Genomic DNA, 25,186 nt, shown 5'->3' on the forward strand with positions numbered 1-25,186 from the left:
TGGGATTTACTTCTTAATATACATGTATAGAGCTACAGCATAAAAAAAAGAAAAGTTCACGAAAACCCAAACATAATCCAACCACAGAAATACTTCCATTTATTTTAAAGGAAGAAAGTACATACCAGCTAAAGTTAATCAGATTTAAATATGCTTATTTTGGGTTAGACAGTGCCCACAAAACCTTAGTTTCCCTCTTAAGCAAGTAACTAAGAATGTAAAATAAAATAATTCAAACTGCCAACCAGTCTCCAATGAACAAAAAAAGAATTGTTGTTTCTGCAGAAAGTCCCCGATGCAATCAAGTAACTTGTTTATTTTTCTCCCTCTGAAGGACATTTTAAGGTGCACACACTAAAAACAAAACACTTTAAATTGTCTTTGGTTAAGGCACACATGTAATAGAAGAAAGTCCAGTCGCAAAAATACAAGTAGTGAAATGCTAGGTATGATAAGGAAAATGAAGCGCTCTGCCCTAACATTCTTTCTAATCGATAAGTTTGGAAGGCAATTATTGCTAAACATAGTATATTACTTATACTTTATTTTTCATTGAGGCTTTTTTATTTCATTTAAACAATCTGTATATTTTGAAACATTTTGAAAGCAATGAAGGGGAAACAGAGTGATTGTAGTCCTGTTACAAATAAGATTACTTTGAACAGGTGTTTTTTGGGGTTGGGGGGAAAAAAACCAAGTCAAGGGTTGACTTCTATTCTGTGCTATAGTTTTACATAATAAGGTTACATACACCAATAATTCTAAATATCCATCTTGCATGTGAAGAAGAAAGTTTCTTGTGCTGGTTTTGCTACAACAAGACTAATCCTCCTCTAGAAGAACATATAACCAAAGAGGTCTTCCCTTCCAGCCACCAAAAGATTGGATTTTTGCCCATGTATATTGTTGAGAAAGCTGCTTCCTTGCTTATGCTACAATAGATGCACATTTAAAAAAATGTATTGAACATGTTGTTGCCTGCATGATTTTATGATGTATGATTTTGTCCTTTTTATTATTCTATTGGTGTGTGTTTAGTTTACGTTGACTTGTTATGGTTGTTGGTCTTGACAAATGCATTCATTTACATTCATTTAAGAAGTTAAGACTAACATAACATTTTTGCAGAACCCATTGAATTGGGGTAGAATATCAGCTCGCTTTACTTGGCTTGATTCCACCAGGTTTCAATGAACTAAAAGCTCCATCCAATGAGCATTCACACGCCTTCCATCCCTTCTGGCCTTCCTCGCACACACACACAAAATCTCTTTAAGTTCGATGTTTTTTTTAAAACTCAGAATTGCTGCTCTCTCCTGTTGTGTGCAGAAGCAGCGCCATTAGAACAGCAGATTCAATGGGCCTCGTGCTTGTTGGGTACTTCCTCTTTTGAAAAGAGGAAATAACTGAGGAATGAAAACACGGGCGGAGAAGCGAAGGTAGGGAGCGTATTACCACCACCCCCAGTGTGATGGAGCTATAAATGTCTGTAAAACTGGTAGTCGAAATACTGTAGTAGTTAAACAGTGGTGTAATCACTACATAGTGGGGTAATTATTAAGTGGGGTAACAACGTAAGTGGTGTATGGTCATAGAAAACACACTCGTTCTTTTATTAGTAGTAGCAATGTGCCTGCCATTGTACAGCAACTGAGGGGGGCATTATGGTTTGTTCCATGTTTAATCAGAAGATACCTCCATACTAGACATCAGGCATCAAGGCACTGTAGACAACATTCATAGTTTTTGTGTGTAAAATTTTCCATCTCTTGCATGAGAATTTTGCTTTAGGGAACAAAGGTTGTTTTCACACTAGCTGTTTTCCCTGGAATTGACATAATTCGTCCACTTAGTTATTAGGGAGAATCCAGGCAATGTTGCTATCAGACTGTTGCATTCCAATGTTTTGTGCGTGATCTTCCTCTCTCTTTTTTTAAGGACACAATTTGTGGGATATTTTTTTTTTCTGTTTTAACACAGATCTACCAGCAACAGGCTTTCCGATATGAGATTGAGGTTACATATCCACCATTACATATTATAAGAACTTCAGAAGATCCCCCATGGATCAAATCAATGCCCTATCTGGAACAGTATCCTGTTTCCCATAGTGGACAACCAGATGTGCATGAGAAGCCCAACAAGCTGGACATGAGCACAATAGCAACCACCTGCTGTCATTTCCCAGCAACCAGCATTCAGAGTCAGGCTGCCTCTGATCCTCAAGGTAGCCATTGATAGCCTTCTCCTCCATGAATTTATCTAATCCCCTTTTAAAGCCATCTGAGTTGGTGCCCATCACCACGCCTTGTGGTGCCATACTTTAACTATCTATGTATGTCCTGTGTAAAGAAATACTTCCTTATGCCCAAAATTTCCTACCATTCACTTTCATTGAGGCCTCCTCCCAAGTTCTAATATTTTGAGAACAGGAGAAAAATGTCTCTGTCCACTTTGTTCACATGATACATCATTTTCTGAAATCAACCATGTCCCCCCTTCCAACCTTTTTCCTCTCAATTAAAAAGCCCTAACTTTACAGCCTTTGCTCCAGTGCTCAGATCATTTTGGGTTCCCCTTTCCAGCTCTACAATATTCCTTTTGGGATATAGTGTGCCAGAACTCTACATAGTACTCAGAACTCTATTGCATGACCACAGTTAAGTGTTGTCATAACATAGGCTTGTATAAAGGCATAGTGACAATTTTATTTTCGATCCCTTTCCTAATAAGTCCTAACATGGAATTCACCATTTTCAGAGCTGCTGCACACTGAGTCAACATTTCCATGTAGCTATCCACCATGACCCCAAGATCCCTTCCAGGCTAGTCACTGCCAGCTCAGTCCCCATTGATGTACATGTGGATTTCCCCCACCCCCAAATGTGCAACACTTTACACTTAATTACATTACCATTTTAATGCCCATTCACTCATTTTGGAGAGATCCCTTCCGAGCCCCTAATAACCACCTTGAACAATTTGGTAGCGAACTTGGCCACCTCACTGCTCACCCCTAACTCTAGGTCATTTATGAATAAGTTAATAAGCACTGGTCCCAAAACAGACCTTTGGGCAATCCCTACTTCTTACATCCCTTTATTGAAAGAACTCTCCATTTATTCCTACTCTTTGGCTCCTTTTCCTCATCTAACTGAACCATAGGAAGACGTGTCCTCTTATCCCATGACTGCTTACTCCCCTTTTGAGCAAGTAATGAAGCAAGGGAGATATATTGTGAATGAAGAATAGCCTTCAGAGTAATTTTTTTGCAACCACTAGGTAGATACAAGAACAGGAACTACAGCTATTGCTAAATGGGCAGAGCTAGGCTGCTTACCTTCCTGTTGCTTCCTAAGAAATTCCCCGTTTAAAAAAGAAAAGTAACTTCCACCCACTTTTCTAGCACAAGCCTTACTCCGAGGGAAAGTTCCTTCAATCTATGGACATGGAGTGCAATGGACAGCGAACGAGTCGCCCCTAAATTCCCTAATTCTACCCGTCCCGTTCTCACTGCCTCCGAGTTGCTACAGCCAGGAGGGATCATGGCACAGTAGCAGCGCACGTGCTTTGCCAGCAGAAGTTTCGATCCCAAACACCTCCAGGTAGGGCTGGAAAAAATCCTGCCTAAAACCCAGATAGGGCTAGGAAAGAATCCTGCCTGAAACTCTGGAAAGCTACTGCTAGTCAGGGTGAGCAATACTGGGCTAGATCGACCAAGGAATCCCACTCAGTACTATAAGGCAGCTTCCTTCCCCAAAGGCCACTGCGATGCGTTGGGGAATAACCCATGGCCATTCGGGAGGAATCAACACGCATCCTTTGTAGTCTGGCCTTGGGCAGGGCTTCTACTTCGCTTCGCCCCCGATACAGACCCCGGGCCCGACGCGGAACTTGACATCCTTGAGGGATCTCGCGTTGTTTTCGCCGTCGCGAGCCTGGTTTTCAATCTGATGACTTGCAAGGGCTGGAAAGCTGCAACCTCGGGTAAATAAGGTGGAGCAGCAGCAGCAGCTGATAAGGTAAAGCGCAGGCGGCGGAGGCCAGAGGAGAGGAAAGCGCGCGCGCGCACGCATTGCTCAACCCAGCCAGCTGGACAGGAATTTCTCGCCCTTCCCAGTTCCCACCAGCAGCGCTGGACAGGTACAAAACTCCACCTGAAGGCAGTGCTGACGAAGCCCCTCCCACCCCACACACACTTCTTCTTTTTTTGCTTATGTTTTCCTCCCGCCTCTTTTTTCTCCCTATTGGCTTTCCAGTCATCTCTGAAGGAGCTCCTAAGAGCTGCGCGCACGACAGAGCGTAGAGGGGGTGAAAAGTTTTGCTTGTGAGGAGGAGGAGGAGGAAGAAGGGGAAGAGTGGCGGAACACCAAGCTCTCTCTCTCTCTCGCTCTCTGTTTCTCCTTCTTCCGTGCCGTGCGTGCTGCTCAACTCGGCTGACAGCTCTTCGCGCGGTACTTATACCGGCCCGCAGCTGGCGAGGGACGCGAGCTCCCCAGCCCCCCTCCCCTCTCGACGCGCGCGCGTGGAGAGGGGCCAGTTGTGTGTGAGAAGCGCCCCTCGCCCAATCAGCGAGCGAGCAGCAACCACAGGGAGAGCTTCTCCTCGCTCCTCCCCCCGTTTTTTAACCCCCCCCCCCTCTTCTGGAGTTGTCATCTGGGAACATCGAGAGCCGCAATCCTTGGACATGGTCTTCCGCAGGTCGGCGGTGGAGAGGAAGCCAGACGCGAAGCGGGTTTACTGAGGGGAGCGAGCGGAGAAAACGCGCGCAGACGGGAGTCGCACCCTTGCGCCACTGTTCCCTCACACGGCTTCGCCTTGCCTCCGCGGCAGCGGAAGTACGCGCGCTCCGGATTATTGCCACAAGCCCAGGAATGGGGCGCTGGACAGGAGCCTCGGTAGCCGGCGGGGAACGCTTTGGGGCGAGACGTGCCGCCGCCGCCGCCGTCCTTCTCCGGTTGTTGCTGGCCGGTAGTTTATGCGCCGCCGTGGACGAGAAGAGAGGTAAGTTTTGGAGGACGGGTCAAAAGCAGAGGCAGGCAGGCGCTGGTGTGCTGCCACCGTGGGTGCAGTAGTGGTTGAAGTTCCAACAGGCAAGGTGTCGGCGCTCTAGCCTACCCGAGGGTTGTATTTTGGGTACATGGGCGCTGCCTCTGGTTGTTCAGAAGACCACACTGTAATCACTTTGCCCACGGCCAGGAGCACCTTCACCAGTACTTTCACACTGCTGAACCAGTTCAGAGATGCTCTCTTTTTACCTTCGCTGTGATGTGCTCTGCATGTGCTCGGGGGAGTTCGTCCTTGCGGTTCCACAGTTTTTACCTCTAGCGAAGTTCTGGCATATTATTATTGTTATTGCTATTAAGCTGTTTCTGGGGCTTTCCCCTGAGTCTTGCCTCCCTACTGTTTGACTATATGTGGCCATGTACACAACTTTGCACACAAGCCAAGCACACCTGATCTCACCTGGTTCACTAAAAAGCAGATGACATTTATTAGCGATATTAATAACATTTGCTCCATGTAATTCTTGCTTGCAGAAAGCAGATCATGGTGGCTATTAGTAGCTAGGTATTGGAGCAAGAGGTCCACTGTTCTGGGGGGCAGGAGAAGGAGATTGTACAAGTGCCCCCATTCCTTCCCCACTTCCTGGTAACATGGTTGCTGACTTAAAATTTTCTGAATGTGAGCTTGATTTTTTTAAAAAATAATAATCATGGAGACAGCTGGACAGAAACAGAAGGACACCTACTTCCTCCAATCACATCCTTAGCCAAAAGAAGATCTGTCAGGAATGGGAGCAGACTTCCCCTGGAATGGGGATGACTCCCACTTTTTTTGGAATGGCCACACATGAGGTGGTGTCCTAGAGACCTTTTTTACTTCATTCACCTGATGAAGTGGGTTCTAGCTCCTCATAGATTATACCACAGTAAAGTTATTAGCCTTTAAGATGCCAGAGGATTCTCTGGTGTGTTTGCTGCAAGAGTCATGGCTTTCCTTCTAAAAATTTGGAGAGATACCTCAAAGTTTCCAAGTTATGCTGTTCTTTTTCTCTTTTTTCCTTTCTCAAGCCCTTGAAGTATCACCAGAACAACTTGGCAGAGGAAAGATGTCTGTTGTTTACATGGCCCCTGTAACAGGCTGATGTGTTAGTTTCACAGAAACACAAATACCCTACAAAGAGATTACTGCCCAAAGATTATTACCCTCTTCCTGTAATGTGGGGAAAACCCACGTGATTCATAGGAATGCCTGAACTTAGTGGCCAGTGTTCCATATAGACTTCAAACTTAAAAGTGCATTGTATGTGTGTATGTTTGTGTTTTAAAGCCCTCTTAACTATTAGATGTTGTTTATCTTTTCTGCCTACATCTGCACAGTATAGTTAAACAACACAAGGAACAGTTTGCTATGAGACCATTCCCTTGCCAACTCTTTTTAAAAGGGTTTATATGTGCTGTTCCCAGTCCAAATAGTTCCTTAGCCTTTATGACTGAATGCCATGTCACCCTCAGCTGGACTTACTTGGTGTTTCATCCCATAGCTCCATCTCCTCTCACCTGGCTTAATAACTGTTGAAAATGTTTGCTTCTTTTGTTGCTGAGAAACCAATTTGAAAGCTGCAGTGGAGACTGTGGGAAGGAGTTTGGTAATTTTTATTCCAGCCAGTAGACGGTTTCCCTCTGCCTCTTTCTTTCCTTAACTTCTGTGAAGTTTCGAAAGCAAGCAGCCAGCTTCAGTTTCAGGCAAATCATCTTTATTTTGGAAATCTGCCAAAAGGAGAAAAATTAAGATTTTCCTCTTTCTTTCTTTTGCCTCTTTCCTGAGAAAAAAACCTAGTAGCTTAGAAAATATGATACATCAGTTGAGCAAAAGTAATTTAAGTATTTCATGGCTCCAGACAATGAAACGATCTTGAAAAGGAGAAACGCCTCTCTGAAGGGCTAATTGCACAATCTTAAGATCAAGAAGTTTTCTTTCTCCTTCTCTCTCCTCTCCAAAGAGCAAGTTCATACCTGTTGATGATGTAATCAGGGCAGGGCTTGTTTCTTTTCTTTTCTTTTGAGTAGATTCCCAACTACCTTTGTGTGGTTCAGATAAAACCATTTTGAAATGTGGCTAATCAGAGTTAGGTTCCTAAAGGTGCAATCCTTTGCCCATTTACCTGGGAGTGAGCTCCATTGAATTCAATGGAACTTACTTCTGAGTTGACAGGTGTAGGATTGCATTGTAAAAGATAAAAGTGTAAAAAGAGAACTTGGAAACAAAGCATTTAGTATTATATGTATTTGATACAATGCTATTAAAGGACAATTACTTAGTGACCTCTGTTGATAATATAATTAAACGTGGACACTCATCTTAAAGCAAATGCAGTTTCCATGTGTTAGTAGGAATGTGAATTGTTTTCTCAGTCCACAATGTTGTCTACTAGAGCAGGAATATCTGTTCAACTTCCCCCTGCTTCCATAGACGTTTTTTGCATGGCATAATGCTGAAGACTCATAAAAACAACAGATTAGGGTGCATTGCCTATGGCACTTACACGATAACATAAGGGATAAAAAGATAGACCCTTACCCTGAGGGTCTTACAATCTACATTTAAATGATAGGGGAAACTGGGAAGGGGATGCAAAATTAAAAGATTAATGTGAACATGTGCAAGTTTTATGTTCAGATGTTGGTGATGACTAGAGTTTTAGACACGAATCTTCCTGGAGAAACTGGGTTAATAATATTATGTTACTATTACTCTTCCAAATACACTACAGAGCGTTCTACTGAATACTATGCCTGCTTATTTTGGGCAACTGCTAATACAGGGCTCAAACTGGTGTTCATTTGATATTCATGACATGCTGCTTGTATTGGTCTACTTGTGCTAAAATGGGTTTGAAGCACCTCATCTATGAGAGAAAGCTGAAGTGTTTGAGGCTTTTAGTTAAGAAAAATGACAGATGGCAGACACAATAAAAGATTTCATAAGAGTATCAATGTTGTAGAGAGAATAGGTATCCCCCACTCCCAGCTCTCTGAAAATAGTAGAACTGAGTCACACAATGAACTTGCCTTGTAGCAGGTTCAGGACAAAGATGAAAGGAAGTTCTTCTGTACACAACTGATGTCTCTGTCACAAGAGGTGGCAATGTGATGGCCACTTGTTTAGATGGCTTTTAAAAAGGGCTGAGTCAAATTGATGGAAAAGAAGTCTATCAGTAGCTGTTAGCCATAATAGCCGAATGGAGCGCCCATATCCAAAGGCAGTATAACTGGTTATCAGATATTAGGGGACAGGGAGGAAATAATTCTCACATTTATGCCTTGTTCATGAGCTTTCCAGAGATATATGGCTGGTCTGTGTTGGAAACAAAATGCTGTAGCAGGTGAAACCAGGGGAATTCTTATAGGCTGGAAAAATTCATATTAACTGACAATGAGCTGTATATTGGGATTCCAAAACCTTTCCCATAGTTCATTGTGTATTGCCCTTTTTGAAGTCCCTGATCCTAATACAAATATTTTAAAGAACAGTAGGTCAAACTCTAATACAAGTAAAAAATTGAATGTACTTCTTGACATTCCCTTTCCAACATGTTATGACAGAGGTGAGCAATACGCAAGCTGCATGCAGCCCTCTGAGCTTCAAGTGCAGCTCCCACTGCCCCTGAATTTGATGCTGTATTGGAGGCAGTGACAAAACAATGGGTAGTTTGCTGCCAAATTTCAGCTGCAAACCATGATGGTGGCCTAAAATTTAGCTTCAAAAGCAAACTGCTGATTGCTTTTAATGCTACTGCCTTCAGAATTCAACAGTGTGCAACAGTGCTGGTTCTGGGGGTGGGGGGCGGCTGTTGAAATTGGCCTCTGGAGTCCCCAAAGTTGTCCACCCCTGCATTATGAGGAGATCCATGGATGATGCCAACCCAAGTCAACCCAACAGTGTAAAACTATGTGGTGTGGTGTCATTTTGCATCCAATGAAGCACAGGTATGGAGGAGGGAGAGGAAATGCTAATATGTGTATCCCCTGCCCCAATTTCACATTAGCTGAAAGATACAGTGGTCGGGGGGGACACAGATAGGCAATACCGATGCATCTCCCTTCAGGGTGTAATTTGGGACTAAGTATAAATTCTTGCTAGCACTGATATCTCAAAATAAATATAGAAGGAATTTAATATTTCTTGGAAAAGTGCAAATTGGCAGAGTGTTAGAGTGCTTCCAGATGAAGATTTTATTGTGCAATTACCCTACCTCATTCGCAGAATTTTACAGGAGGTCCAGACAAGGTCATCTTCCATTTGTAGTGCTCCTGTGGTTTCCCACTTCTTCTTTTGATTTTTTCTTATCATTAAAAAAACACCTTTTGAGCTGGAAAAGACAGAATAGCTGTACAATGCCTTCTGATCAGTGGTGCTACGAATCCTCCATTTGGAAGTGTCCTTATAATTCTACATAGAATTTTCAGTACACGGTTTCTTAAAACAAATAGAGGTGTTTGAAACTTCAAACACTTGAGGCAGGATTTTTGCTCTGCTGTTGAAGTTAATCAGAAAGGATTCCACTAATTTACACAGATTATGATCACAGAGGGAGAGAGATGCCATCGTAAATGCAGATTAACTCAACAATGTAGCTATCTTAGATATTCCACCACTGTCCAACCATGGGGCCATTGGGGGAATCATTTGGAAAGGGCAAGTTCCCTGTATTAGACCATAAGTGAATATTCCCCTTTTATTCTGAATAACAGATTGGCTATAATATTCATTGTGTATAACCAATTAAATATGTCTGTGTATTAGGTTTATACATCAAAGGCACACATCACTTTTATTTTTTTTTAAAAAAAAAGGCAGGGAGGGAGTAACACTTTTTCTGCAACTTAGGCCTTAGCTAGACCTAAGGTTTATCCCGGGATTGTCCCTGCCTGCTCCCGGGATATCCTGTGTGTCATTTACATGAACAGGGATGACCCCAGGACAATGCCGCGATAAACCTTAGGTCTAGCTAAAGCCATAGCCATGGTTATATCCAAAACAATCCCTTTAAACCTTTCTGAAAAAAACTCTCTCTAGCTCAGTTCACACAATTCTAGCTTGTTGGGGAAGAGACAAGTCAGAGTTCCAGGTTCAATTATGAGAAATAAACAATCCAGGGAAAGAGTATTCATGGGTTTTTAGCTGTTCTTGCTGACAGTGGGAGTGATTGAGCTGCGTGAACTAGCACACTGGCTTATTCACATTAAACCAGGGTTTAAAATAATGTTTAAAATTTAAACCCTGGTTTAAAATTCACATTAAACCAGGGTTTAAAATAATGTGGCTGCAGTAACATACCAACTATGCCTCTTTGTGCCTCACAGTCATACACACATTACTTTTTGCCCTGCCTGTTCTGAAATGGGATCCATGGGACTAGTTCAAATATTTTGCAGACCTGGGAGAAATTTACAGTATGAATACATAATTAGACCTGTGCTTTGCCTCGGTTCCAAACCCGAATCCCAGTCAAAGTGGGCTGATTCGGCCTGCCTCAGCCTGAATCTTGTTTGGGACCAAATTGGGCTGCCTCGGGCTGAAGTGCTTTGGACCAATTCGGCCCAATAGCCAGCTGCTCCCCCCCAACCATCCGCGGGACTTACCTGAAGCCTCTTCATGTACCAGTGAACTGCCTATCTTCCATTCTGGCCTGCTGTAGATCTACCATTGTAAACTCCAGCATCCGGAAATTGCAACAGCCAGCCTGCTTCGGATTTAGAACTGAATTCAAGGTGAGCCAGGATGGTACCAAGGTACCCTGAGTCAAATAGTGGTCAATTTAGAAACTCCAAACTGGCCTCCAAGTCGAATGGGGAAGGGCTGTGCACAGCCCTATACATAATGTAAGGAATGTGACTTGATTGGCTCATGCACATTTGTGACATTTGTATTGTTAGATTTCATGAATCAGTCAGCTCTCCAGTCCTATATATTATCAATTCACATTTTGTGATATGCAGAAATGGGGGTATAAGGACGGTATCCATAGAAAAGGCAGTGGCTGGTTTGGTCCTGCTACCATGATCTGACCCACTGAACAGGTTCTTTAAAAATATGTCTACCTAAACAATGCTACCACCTGGCCATTGAATCTGATCAGCTTTGCAGCTGTTATATAGTTCATATAATTGTATCATATCCACTATTTGCCATCAGTGTTCACTTCTGATATCAAACATTCATGAAAATTAGCACTGTACTTTGGGAATATGTATGGAATTATATTGTGCAGCTCAAAGCATGAAACAGTTCTGTGGTTTTGCTTAGATTCTGGTGTGCTGTATCTTTTTTCCATTGCAAATTAACGCATCAGCAATTTCTTAAGTTTTTTGCAAATATTCCTAAGGGCACGGTCCCATCGACTGCACCCACAATTATCAAAAGCTCCTGAACACAGAGGCTTCTGATCATCCAGTGTAGGGTGGGAGAACCAGCCGAGGCAATCTTGGTGTCCTCATCCTCTTGTTTGCATTTTTGTTTGCATGGGGGTTTCAGAGGGGGAGGGAAGGAGGCTGAAGAGGCCTCAGGATAGTTCATATCTAGTCTCCTCCCCTCCCTGTCCCTTTTCTCCCTCTCTGAGGCCTTAGCTAGACCTAAGATTTATCCTGGGGTCATCCCTGCCTGCTCCCGGGATATCCTGTGTGTCATTTACATGAACAGGGATGACCCCGGGATGATCCCGGTATAAACCTTAGGTCTAGCTAAGGCCCAAAATTGCTTTTCTTACCTTGGGGGGTTATCACTATGGTTCTTTCTGTGGTGGCTGTGAGGGAGCAGGGAAGGGGTGGGTATCCAACTCTGTCTTCCTAGTTTGGAGGGCTGTCTCTGACCTCAATGGGGTGGGGGATGTCTAGGGGGCCATAGGATTGCTCCCTCCATCTACCATTTTAGTAGCCAATTAGGGCTGTTATGGTATAAACTTTTTGTATCTTCAAGGGGCTTGTGATATGCATATTGATATAGTATTGTGGACATCAAAATATATTTTGTTTTATTCTTGCCGACAAACAGTTTTATAAAAGTAAAACATTTTAAAATAGGTTCCCTCCACAATGTTTTAGTCTATGCTATGTCTCTGCTTGGCAATCGTGCTTTATAATATTACAGGGGAGTTCTGTGCATTGATGAAGGACAGTTTTTGATTGCAGATGAGCACCCGTTTGTTCACAGTGTGCATTTGTAATTAGTACTGTAATGCATGGATGGAAAACAGACACATATCTCGAAAATTCACAGTAAACACAAACCCAGAGCATGGTTCTGAGTTGCAAGTTTCCCAAGTTTGCATTTAAGACCTACATCTATCTGTCACTTGCAGAGACCCACGATGGACAAATGGGAACACGTTTTTCCCAGAACATGTGAAGCAGTTCTGAGTTTCTGGCACAATAAATTCCTGAGTTTCTGTGTGTTTGTAGCCTGATCCTATGAGCCGCTGTGCAAACTAATGTGTTGGAAATGGGTCAAGGATTCCTACTTGAAGGCAATATCTATAACTACTTATTATTATTATTATTATTATTATTATTATTATTATTAGCCAGTTTCCTTTTATTGTGAACTTAACAAAACTGAACAGGGAAAAAAGTTGTGCGGGGAAAAATTAAAAAAAGAGAATTGCATACATAGAAATATCAATATTCCGTAGTGTACAACAATCTTTAAAAAAGAGAGGGGGTGATTATGCATAAGTTTCAAGAAAAGCAGACCAAATAGCCATATATTTATCCACTCATGAGTGGCGCCTACATACCACTCATTCAAACGTTGATAGTGCTGTTAGGTCCTCAGTCCGTGTGCATTATGGGAGGTGAACATTTATCCTTCCAAAGTTGTAATATCAGTCTTTTGATAATATCTGTAACTGTGACATTGTGCTGATGTTGCAAGCTCATACTAAGATATAGCAATACAGCAGCCTCAATACTGCAATGTTAGCAACATCCCCCTACTGCACTGAAGCAATGCCACAAAAATGTGGAATGCCACAAAATTAGTGTTGCAGTTATGTTGGTGTAAGTCACTCTTTGCTGTCATAGCTCCTCTTTATAGAACTTGGAGTGCTAATTATTTATATGTATAGTTGAGCCCTAAATTAAAGTATGTTCATTGTGAAAGACGACATATGATAGAGTAAACCTGAATATTTCTAGTATTTATTAATCTCAGTAGAGAGTTCAGAGATTTACAAACAAAACAGAAAACAAGATCCCTGCCCTGGAGACTTTGCAGTACAAGAAAACTCTATCACACTCTTCTGTAAAAAGAGAGTCCGTGGAGGAATGTTGTGTTGCATATTCCTGTGATTCCCCTGAAGGCTGGATCCTTCATTTGCATATTTAAATTTCCTGAAATCCTGGCTCTATACCAATTTAGGCAATATTACAGCAGTTTATTTAAATTAATTGGCTCTCTAATATACTGTTTTCCTCCTTTTGGTTACACTGACTTGAATTTTGGGGGCATCTCTCCTTCTTTCATTTGGTACCCCTTCCTGTCCCCACAGTATGTATGCAATTCTCTTCCCCACCCCTGAGTTTAAGGTTTGCTAAGGAGTGCAATCTTAAATTGCTTGAATCTTTATTCTCAAACTCTAGTAAACTGGTAAGGTAGACCTGTGAATATGAGTGGTGGTAATAAGAGCAGTAAGAGGCAGTTTAGTGCCTGGGTCAGGGCCATTACCAAGAACAGATTTCTCCATTTATTTAGTAAACTATATTTTCCAATGTTTCAGTCACTTTATGTGGATGTTTATAGTAGAATCCCTAAAGGAACATAAAGCTCTACCAAAACTTGGCTTCTTCTAATCTTGGTGGATTAATCATTCTTGGAGCTATCAAAGAATGAAAGGGGGTGTCATATTTACTTAGTGATAAAAAGATTGTAACCTTGATCATATGGGGGAACCCCTTAAATTGTCCTTTTTAAAATGATCATTTTCTAATTAACTTCTTTTTAAAAGATAGAATTGGTATATGTCACCTACAGTGCAACTCATTTCTTGCACAGTTCAGTTTCTGGTGAAACTGATACAGTTAGAGGAATGCCTTGTCAGTTCTGTGATTTTTAATTCTTCAAAATGGCATGTTTGTGGACCAGCACTGGTGCATATAGTAATACTTCAGGATTGTTGTTTAAAAAGCTCCCCTAAGATATTGGCAAAATTGATAAAGCTTTTCCACTGACCGTGCCCATTTGATTGGAGAGGGTGAAGGAAATGGTGGTTAAATGGGTAAGCAGGTAATTCAGAAAAGACTATGTACTGTATGATGTCACAAACTACTTCGTAGTTGCTCCCTGAGTCTAGTTGCAGGCTTCTGTAGGCCTATATCCAGGTTAGATTAAAGGGGTGGGTGGGTATCATTTTAAAGAAGGAAAAACACAATGGAGAAATTATGCATTAATTGAAGTGTGAACATTAAAATACTTAAAAATGCATTGTGATTTTGTTCAACGTCTAGTACTCTATACTTCTCAGATGCTAGCAATATTCAGGTTTGGACAAGGCCCCTGTGAGCCCTCTTGTTAATCGAGCCAACTCATAACTTTTGATCTAGTCAAGGAGTTAGAGCTCCATCATACCAGTGTTTTACCACACTGTCATCCTGCCTTGTTTACCGTTTTGCCCGGCAACCCTCACATGACATTGTCCCTGTCCTGCAGTCATCTTGCCTCTTCCCCTCCATTTTCGGTGTTTTTTTGGGGTGGGGAAAGTGCGGCCTTTTTTCTCTACGTGGGATAAAAACACCCTTCCATCCTCATATATTACCATCCTCATTCTATGTCTCAGAACACCCCTTCTTGGGGACATGTGCATTGAAGGGTGGTCTTGCCGAGTTGGTTGAATGGACTTTTACTGCTCCAACCCCACTCTCATTGCTCTATCATCCACCCATTTCAACTTCCCTCTTTTTTTTTTTGCCCACTATACGAAGTACCCAGCTGATGAAACGCTAAATCACTAAACTTTAGACAACAAAACCATAGCAGGGGTGGGGAGGTGCCCATGTCCATCAGAACCAATGAACTGGAGGGGGAAGAAGGGGCAGGGTGGGGTGGCAATACCAGGAAGCATGAGCTGTCGCAGGTGAAAAGGTAAACAAGGCAAAATAGCGCAACAACACATGCACGTCAAAGTGACCAGTGCTTGATATGCTAATGAAACGGAGGTGGGAATCACGGAACTTCTCTGTGATCGTCATCCATGTGAAGGAAGAGGAAGTATTGTGGAACGACAGTGGGGAGAAACATGATTTCCCCCCATCTGATGATCCCCTAAATCAAGCCATAACAGAGTTAAGCAAGTTTTAACCCATCAGTGAGTTGTACTGAATTGCATCCATCATATAGTGTGCCCCAGTGCACCTATTATAAGTGTCAAATGTACATTCCCATTCCCCCCTTCCTCTGTAAATGTAAATGTGAAAAGTGTATAAAATAAAAAGGGTGGAGACAGAGCTATGGTTAATAACTTGTTTTAGCAGTTTGGTCAGATATTTCAACACTGCCTTCAGCAAAGAAATAAGGGATTGCTTAAATTAGTAACTAGTTTCTTGGAGTCAGGCTGAGGCATATTCCATCTCCATTAAAATGAAAGGGTGACTAGTAATAAAAGAACACAGCATCTAGGAATATAACGTGACAAGTTGCACATCATTTTGTGTTCCACGACCTTTATATATTGCATGTTTAACCCTAACCCATAAAAATCCTTAAATAAAATAAAATAATAAATAAATAAGGAAGACGTTGATTATATTTAACTAACTATAAGAACCATAGGGAAGTGTTGCATCCAACGTTCAAAAAGAAGTTCAAAAATTGGGAAGGGTGTTCAGGAACACACTGCACCAATTGGGAAATCCCTAAGCTATTATGAGCTAAGCCCAACACACACACACACACACACACACACACTTCACCTTGGCTCATAATGGCTTAATATCAGCATTATCATCTACCAGTTTTCCTTCTTCCTCAGTTAGACTTTTAAGTATACTCAAACTCTGCGTTGCTGAGTCTGGGAAGGGCCAAAACAGACATTACTTTAAAGACATAACTAGTAGATACATCATCTTACATTTTTACCCTAGAATAGATGCAGGAAGCCAAATCTTTAAAGCAAATCAATCACTTTTTTGCAATAGAAATTCCAGAACCCATAGTGGTGGGAAGAATTAAAGCCCTCTATCCTCATACAAAGGATGGGATTAGGCCCCCTGATGTACTCTAGAGTAATAATGGGGGAAAGATGTAGCTACTAGCTACATTTTTAAAGTAGTGTCCATTTTGTCCTCCAGTTTTTAATTATTCTTGACTCATTGACTACAATAAAAATCTTCAGTTCTGAAAGTTAAGTCACATACTCTTTTTAATCAGTTCCTCCCTCCATAATGAAGATTTCTGATCATACTCAAACTGTGCTTTGCTGAGTCTGAGGCCATAGCTAGACGAGGTGATCCCCAGGATTGTCCCTGTGCGTCCAGGGGATCCCAGGATCAGGGAGGGATGATCCCTCCCTTGCCCCGGGATCTTGCCCTCCCCTTCGGCCCCAATTTTTCTGTGGTCCCAGGTGCCGCGGGTTGACCCGGCTCCGTGTGATTCCTCGTGAGAGCTGGGAGCTGCACCCATTGGGGGTAAGGTGGGGGGAGCGAGGAAAGTAATTTAAATAGTAAAAACCACTTACCTTATGCACATGAGCGTTCATGCGCTGCTGGCCCTTTAAGTTTTTTTTTAAAAAAATGGCGGGCGCGATGGCTCTCCTTCTGAGGTCGTCGCATGTAAGAGGAGGGATCTCGCGTTAAACACAACGTGAGATCTTCCCTCCTCCGTCGCGGGCTAACAGGTAGGTCTAACTAAGGCCTGAGAAGTGCCTTTTTTTTTGGTACCTCCTGACTGTTCAATTAGAAAGAATAACAAAACTATGTCCTGGAATTATTGTGGGCAATAGAAGATTTGAGTCTGCTCTGAAGTTTTCATTGCAGGAATTAGAACCTTAAAAGCTAAACCTTCACACATTACTAGTTGCATACATTTTGAATGGCTATAAAATGTGCATGTCGTTGCCTGAATTTCTATCCAACTATGGACTGGTTCATATATGCATATACATCACTTGATTTATCAGCACCTGACTACTTCATACTTGATGACTGGTAGCTAAACGTGTGATTTGACTCCATATGCAAAGCATTGCATTTGAGCTTATATATAAGCTATATCTGTGATGTGGCATATGTGAAAGTCCCATTATAGATCTGTTACCATTGATGTTCTAGTCATCAAGTGAAGAACATACATGGAACCAGGCCTTTGTCAACCACCACCAGATCAATGTCTAGAGTCACTAAACAATTGATGATACATCACTGTAGCACTATACATTCTTCATATTTATTTATTTATTTATTTGTTACATTTCTATACCGCCCAATAGCCGAAGCTCTCTGGGCGGTTCACAAAAATTAAAATTAATCATATTAATTGATATTGTCAGGATTCGTATTTCCCAGAAGTATGCTAAACTTCTTAGGCTGCAATCTTATGCATGATTGGACAGAAAAAAGTCCTACAACTTTCAGCATTCTCCAACCAACCGTGCTGGCTGGGGAATGCTGGGAGCTATATGACTTTTTTCTGTCTAAACGTACATAGGTTTGCGCCCTTAATCAGTTCTTCTGCCTTTCCCGTTTCCCTTGCCGCCTCTCAGTTCCCAGTTTGAAATACAGGGCTTCACAAAGTTCCTGGTAAGGAACAAAACTTGGCTTTTCTTTCCCACCTGCCTCAGCATCCTATTTCTTTGCCTTTCACTACAACACTGTGCACTTGCTTGAGGCATCTGAATTTGTGTTATAAACTCTTTCCTTGCTCTACTAGCACTTCTGGAATGGGGCGCACCCGGGTCACTTCTGCGTTCTGTGTGGCAAACCATAATCTGGATGATCATAGGTTGTAGTCTCCTATTACATAGGCTTATCTGTTTGGAACCTTTGCTTATAGAGAATAATGTCATAATGCAGGGTGTTGCTCTAGTTGATCCTTGGACTCATTACCCTATGATTCTATTAATTGTTCTGTAAAGAAAACTTCTCTTCCAAAATGTGGTTCGTACAGAGGCAACTTTGTGTGGTACATGGAAATCTGGCTAAGCAATTGTTAAAATGGAAATTTGTGTTTAAAAGCTTTATATTTAAAACTGGAGGGACTGAGTACATCATTTTGTCAGTGGCCTCATCTACACCAAGCAGGATATTGCATATGAAAGTGGTATGAAAGCGGTATATAAAAGCCAGGCGTTACACTACTTTATAGTGGTATTGAAATGCACTGACAACTGTGGGCCCATTGACACATACTATATACCACATTCATACCACTGTATCCTGCTTAGTGTGGCTCCTGCCTTTTATATACTGCTTTCATACCAGTTTCATAGTGCAATATCCTACTTGGTGTAGATGAGGCCAGAGTGTGAAGAAACATATACAGCCATTTCTCCCTTTTTGTGGCAAACCCTGTTTTATTCTTCATGTTGCAAGGTAGATTCCACTGCCCTGTATGTATTTCATTGTACTTAGTGATAACTCTTCTATTTCAGTACCCAAGGATACTATGTTCTAATTAAAATTGTATATTTTTAAAATAGATTTCAGAGTCTTCCTTACTGCAAACACTAAGCACAGTTATGGGTTCTGTTTTACACTTTTTTCAGGTGCACACTTAAAGATGTAATGTTTGAATGAGACTAATAAAAGTTTGGAAATACTTGTATCATGCAAGTACATGTATCAGAGACCCAGGATTAGCTGCAATGAATGTACTTGAGGTCGAACAAGATGCAGATCTACGATTTGTTCTCCTGACATCTTTACCACTTCAGATGAAAGCAGCTGCAGGGAACTCCAAATCTGATTGGAATAGAAGCATTGGGACTGGTGACTTTAACCCTTTACAATGCTGTCAGTTCGCTAATCTAAATCTCCCTACCCAAAGCTGCCATTAGCTTTTTATTATAGGTACTTCTGTCTTCCACTGAAGGCTACTAGGAGCTTTGTGTGTGCGGGGGAGGTAATTTAGATCTGAGGAATGGCACAAGGGAAAGAATTATATTTTTCCTCCCACATCATTGCTCATCTAGTCAAATTCAGTGCTCCCAGCATTTGTCATGAGATCCAGTCACAGATCTCTCTTGTATCATCTGCTTCAAACCTCTATAGCAAACCAAAATTAAGCTTAGCCTAGCCTAGTAGACTTTTTTTTTTTACTGTGGCTTTGTTTTTTTTAAAAAAAACAAATTATTTTTGTTTTGTTTTTTGTTGTTGTTTTAACAAAGTTTGTACACGGCTGGTTAATTTGATAATGAAGGAAAGGAATGGAATGAACATTCCTTAATATTCCAGAAGATGAATAACCTTGCTGAAGTTAAACAACTTCATTGATCCTAAAAGGGTCAGGGTCTGGTCAGTGCCTGGATGGAGACTGCTTGGAATGTAGGGGTGTGCACGGACCCCCCGCTCCGCTTCACTTGCAGATCCGTGATTTTTGGAGCGGGCTGCTTCACCCCGCCCCCACAAAAAAACAACTTTTTTTCTGTTCAAGTTAGAAACCTCACGTTTGGCACCATGACACCTCATGGACGTATACACACGCAAGCCAAGTTTCAAGGCAATCCCATCATCCCCTGATTTTTGGGGAATTTATGAAAATCGGGCACCCCATTCACACCCCTTGGGATAGCTCCATCAATTTGCATGTTAGAAACCTCAAACTCGGCACCATGAAAGCTTATCCACGTGTCCACACACACGCCAAGTTTCAAGGCAATCCCATCATCCTCTGATTTTTGGGGAATTTTTGAAATTTGGGCACCCCATTCACACCCCTTGGGATAGCTCCGTCAATTTGCACGTTAGAAACCTCAAACTTGGCACCATGAAAGCTTATCCATGTGTCCACATGCACGCCAAGTTTCAAGGCAATCCCATCATCCCCTGATTTTTGGGGAATTTTTGAAAATCGGGCACCCCATTCACACCCCTTGGGATAGCTCCGTCAATTTGCATGTTAGAAACCTCAAACTCGGCACCATGACAGCTTATCCATGTGTCCACATGGACGCCCACACTCAAAGCAGTCCCATCATCCCCTGATTTTTGGGGAATTTATGAAAATCCAACACCCATTCACACACCTTTCCATAGCTCCATCAATTTGCACGTTAAAAAAAAACCTCAAACTCACCACCATGAAAGCTTATCCAGGGATACATACGCACGCCGAGACTCAAGGCAGTCCCATCATCCCCTGTTTTTTGGCGGGGCTTAAACCTGCAGACCTCTCAATGGGGCCATTTCAAAGGAAATCCCAACATGCCATGAATTGGGGAGTATGAATCTTCTTCCACACTTGAAAAATGGATTTGGAACTTCCAAAACTCCAAGTGAGCGCAGGAAGGACTTCTCCCCTGAGTCAAAGCCAGACACACACAACATCCCTGCAAGACGGGCAGGGGAGGAGGGAGGGAAGGCAGGCAGGCAGCAGACATTTCTGGGGGCATAAGGAAGTGAGCCAAGGATAAGCCAGTAATGCATATAAAATGGAATAAATAAATAAATAAACAATGGAGGGGTGGAATTAAAAGCAGCAGTGTTGCTGAATAAACAACAAGAAAAACTTTTTTAAAAAAGCTATATCTGTCTTTTACCAGTAATAGGGGGACGTGCCCGGGGGAGAGGGAAGCAGCTGCCAGTTCAGCTCATGAAAGCCATTGCTTCACCAACAGCTCTGAGAAGTAAACGCTCACTTCAACTCATAATAGGCATTGCTCCACCACTAAGAGAAGTAGAACGCTCACTTCGACTCATGATAGGCATTGCTCCACCGGGTTACTCTCTTTGGAAGGCTCTGATGGCCTTCCAGTACAGGAGAGAGTGGGGGCACGTCCACAATGAGATGCCCTAGGGGAGCTCATCCCCTTGCACCACATCTTTTCAGTTGTTCCCCAAAGTTAGGGTGGGTAGCAGTGCTGTGTTTCTATCTCTTATTATTGGCTTAGTATATGATTTCAGGTTGTGTTTGTGCATTTGGTGGGGCTACTGTGTTAAAAAACACTGGGAAAAGTCCGTTCAGATTAAGAAAGAGAAGTTTCCCGGAATCCTAAGTTACCCGTTTTGCCTATCCCCTCCTCCAACTTTGGGATCATCATGACCGGGAGCTGACTCTGCCCCTCAGCCCTTTGAAAAAGGTATTTTTCCCGCCGATTTTTTAAAAAATTCTAGCGCGCGACCCGCACCACGCAGAGAGGTGAGAGTAGTCTCAAAATGACCCCCATCCACGACTCTCTGTGCACAAGAATTTTCAGAACGATAGCTTAAAAAACAACCCAGTTATCCGCGATTATTTCCCGCAATGCAATCCTATGGGCGAAAACCGCCGTTTGACCCGTGCTGTCCGTTTGTTTACCCGATTTTTTAAAAATTCTAGCACGTGACCCGCACAACGCAGAGAGCTGAGAGTAGTCTCAAAATGACCCCCATCCACGACTCTCTGAGCACAAGAATTTTCAGAATGATAGCTTCAAAAACAACCCAGTTATCCGCGATTATTTCCCGCAATGCAATCCTATGGGCGAAATGTTTTCAAGATGGCGATCGGAGCGCTCCGCCTGAAAGAGGAGCTCTGAAAAATGGCCGCTTCTCTTCGCCTTGCTTCTAGGGGTCCGTGGTCTGCTTCTACTCCGCCTCTGGGTAAGGCAGAGCAGGCCAATTCGCTACTGCTTCTCCGCTCCTAATCGGAGCGGAGCACATGCCTATTGGAATGGGTACCCAATGTAGGCTGCCTTGAATTCCACTGAGGGCTATAAATGTAATAATATTAGTAAATAACAGTTGCTTAGATTTCCCTCTGTACAACTCCCCCTTACACTTTTTGTGAACTGCCCAGAGAGCTCCGGCTATTGGGCGGTATAGAAATGTAATAAATAAATAAATAAATAAATAAATAAATAAATAAATACACCTGCAGTGGCTGATAGTATCCCCAAGGGCCTCCCAACCCCCAGGATTGGTGTCTTTATGGGAGAGGGAGGGAAGTGGGAGGTGGGAAACCTCTATTGTGTGAATGTGAACTCTGTTCCATTCACAGAAGAAAATTTATGCTCTAAGCCAATGTTTTTTTAGGATCACAACATTGATGTGGTGGGGATTTGGGAAGTGGGGAATTAAGGTTGTTTACGCAGTCCATGATGGGTAAAGGTCAGAAAGTCTGTGGATTTCAGTCCCTCCACCCTGTTAATGCCATTGTTTTTTAATGAACACCTTCTATGGCCACGTTCATTAATTCTCCATTGGAGATACAAGGTCAGCCGATAAAGCTTTTCCATAGCTACTTTTGCCAACTTCCTTGATCATCTTCTCCACTTTTTCCCCTTAGGGCACTCCTACTCAATCACATCATGAATGTAATAATAGTAATTATCTTGTCACTGGACTACATAAGCATTCTCCAAGTACAAGTAGAAAGAGAGAGCATTTAGATGGAATTAATCATAGCTGTACAATTCAGTTAAGAATTAAAAGCACATTAAGGGTGTAATCTTATGCATGCTCAGGCAGAAAAAAATGGCCTACAACTCCCAGCATGCATTAGCCAGGCATGCTGGGAGTTGTAGGCCTTTTTTCTGTCTAAGTATGCTTAGGATTGCAGCTTAAGTCATTCAGGTTATTTGAAGGAGGCTTTTTGATATCTAGACTTTCGAAGAAAAATTAAGTTAATTTAATGCTATATCAAAATCAATTTTCTTTATATTTTATATACTGGTAGAGGACAGGGCTCCTGTATCTTTAACAGTTGCATAGAAAAAGGAATTTCAGCAGGTGTCATTTGTATATATGGAAAACCTGGGGAAAGTCCCTTTTCATCACCACAGTTAAAGCTGCAGGAGCTATACTAGAGCGACCAGATTTAAAAGAGGGAAGGGCACCTGCAGCTTTAACTGCTGTGATGAAAGGGACTTTCCCAGGTTCTCCATATATACAAATGACACCTGCAGAAATTCCCTTTTCAATACAACTGTTAAAGATACAGGAGCCCTGTCTTCCTTTTCATAGGGTCAGCCTAGGTTCTACTTTATGGTGAAGCGGGGAAGGAAAAAGTTTGCTTCCAGAGGGTCTCCAAACCTCTTGAAGTCAGGAATGCTAATTTAAGGTTGCTTTCTTACTGATCTTTGAATGGTTCCATTTAGGAATAAAGCAAGAGAGAGCTTGAATTTGAATAGGAAAATCAAAAAGAAGAATTGAGAATTTCCTCAAGAACATAAACATATACATGTTTTCTCAGAACTATGGAGTAGGCAACACCAGTAGACAGTCCTTTAGTAGTTGTTTCCTCGCCTATAGCTACAAGTAGGCTTTTGAATACATGGGACTTACAGAACTTCACCTTCACCTAGTTTCTTGCTAGATGGAGCACAAGTAGGAACTCTGCATGTGACTCTCGGATCTATTTAATGAATCCCCCGTGTCTGCAGTGTCTATGGCTGTCTTTGTATGCCTTTTTGCACTGCATTGCTATGAAGGTTTCAGCTGGGCCAGATCTACACCAAGCAGGATATGACACTTTGGAAATGGGTTGAAAACTGTATGTGAAGAGTGTCCTGGGCCTCAATAGTTGTCACTACTGTTATAAACCATTGTAAAGCAGTAGTGTAGATCCTGCTCTGGGCAATGGGCCAGCTGTGCATGCTGTGGTGGTGCCCTGAGAAAGAAGCAGGAAGAAGTGACAGGAGGAGGAGAAGCAACAGAGCAGGTTCTGCTGGAGCACATAGGCATGGTGGGGTCAACCATTTTCTGAGTACTATCATACAAATATTTGTGTTTTTAGATAAGTCGTTGTAATTTAAACCCTTTATGCTTGAAGATAAGTCTGACTGTATTTGTATATCTTGCCAGGGACGGGGTGTGTGGAGGTCTTTCTTCTTTAAACTGTGGGTTCCTGTGCTAACCTCTCCTACATTGCTCTGCTTTGTTCTGCTCAGATATTTCAATATTTTGATCAGGAAACATTGTACAGAAACATTCAGCAACAGTCCCAGGACCACCCTGTTAGAAAAATTAATATGTCTGGATTTCCTAATTATACGTCAAGTGCGGACATGACAGAGATTAAGCCTTCTGCTTTAACAGTAGACATGCTTTTCAAGGCTTCTTTAAACTAAGTTAAAAAAAAGAATAATTCTATGGGTTTGATAAAGGGAGGCTCCTTTAGCAAGGATTAGCAAACATTTACCTGGGTAGATACCATCTGTATTCTACTTGTTAACCAAAAGCTATCAGAGTCAAAGTGAGTCAATGTATAGTACTAAAGTTCTTAAGCCATTGGTGGAAGGGTGGCTGTACAATTCATGGACAAATTTCATTCTCGGCTAATCCCTTTTAATGAGTGTTTAATGTGTATGTTCGGATATCAAATACAGTTTTTAGCAATGAGTTGTAGTTTGAATGGGTATTGTCTGTTTTTGTTTGCATTTTGTGCTTTTTATGGCTTTAAAATTTGTATATTTCTTTTTAATGTTCACCGTTTTTAACCTTTGTAAACCACCCAGAGATCTTCGGCTATGGGGTGGTATAACAACAACAATAATAATAGTTTGTCTTCAAACTGTATGCCTCAGTCTGATTGAAAGAGCAGCAGGGTTCAAAGTCTATTAGCTTCACTACTAAGGATCAAACTACACAATATGTTAATTCAATAGCATGGAGCTCCCCCCTCTTTGCTTTCTTATTCAAGAATAAGTGCACATGGCCCCAATTCAGCTTGAGACCAGCGTGCACTGTGAGGGGAAGATTAAATATCCACTCCACCAGCCATTTTCTTCCCCAAATCTGCCCCCTCCCAGTGTTGTTTTTTTTTAAAAAAAGAGAGCAGCCCCCATGGGCTTCAGTTTAGTTCCCAAAGTGGGGTAGGGGGGATTTCAGGAAGAAAACAACTTGGGACGGGAGGTTTCATCCCATGCTGGTGCCAGTCCAAATTGGGTCCACATACACTTACTGTTTTGTATAAAAGCAAGAGACAACTCAATTATGTAATTAACGTAACATGCACTCTGACCCTAATACTACTATCGCTTTTAAAGTTTCCATTT

At 42.1% G+C, this 25,186-nt stretch overlaps 1 protein-coding gene across 1 annotated transcript in view; it reads left to right on the forward strand.

Annotated features, from left to right (window-relative positions):
• Positions 1-4,638: 4,638 nt before the first annotated feature.
• EGFR (epidermal growth factor receptor) overlaps positions 4,639-25,186 on the forward strand; it is a 181,316-nt gene continuing 160,768 nt past the window's right edge. Inside the window, exon 1 of the mRNA XM_063129290.1 lies at positions 4,639-5,004. Within this exon, the coding sequence (XP_062985360.1) occupies positions 4,875-5,004 (130 nt within the window). The 5' untranslated portion in view covers positions 4,639-4,874. The remainder of the gene's footprint in view (positions 5,005-25,186) is intronic.

This window comes from Elgaria multicarinata, chromosome 1 (assembly GCF_023053635.1).
Source record: "Elgaria multicarinata webbii isolate HBS135686 ecotype San Diego chromosome 1, rElgMul1.1.pri, whole genome shotgun sequence".
Lineage (NCBI taxonomy): Eukaryota > Metazoa > Chordata > Lepidosauria > Squamata > Anguidae > Elgaria > Elgaria multicarinata.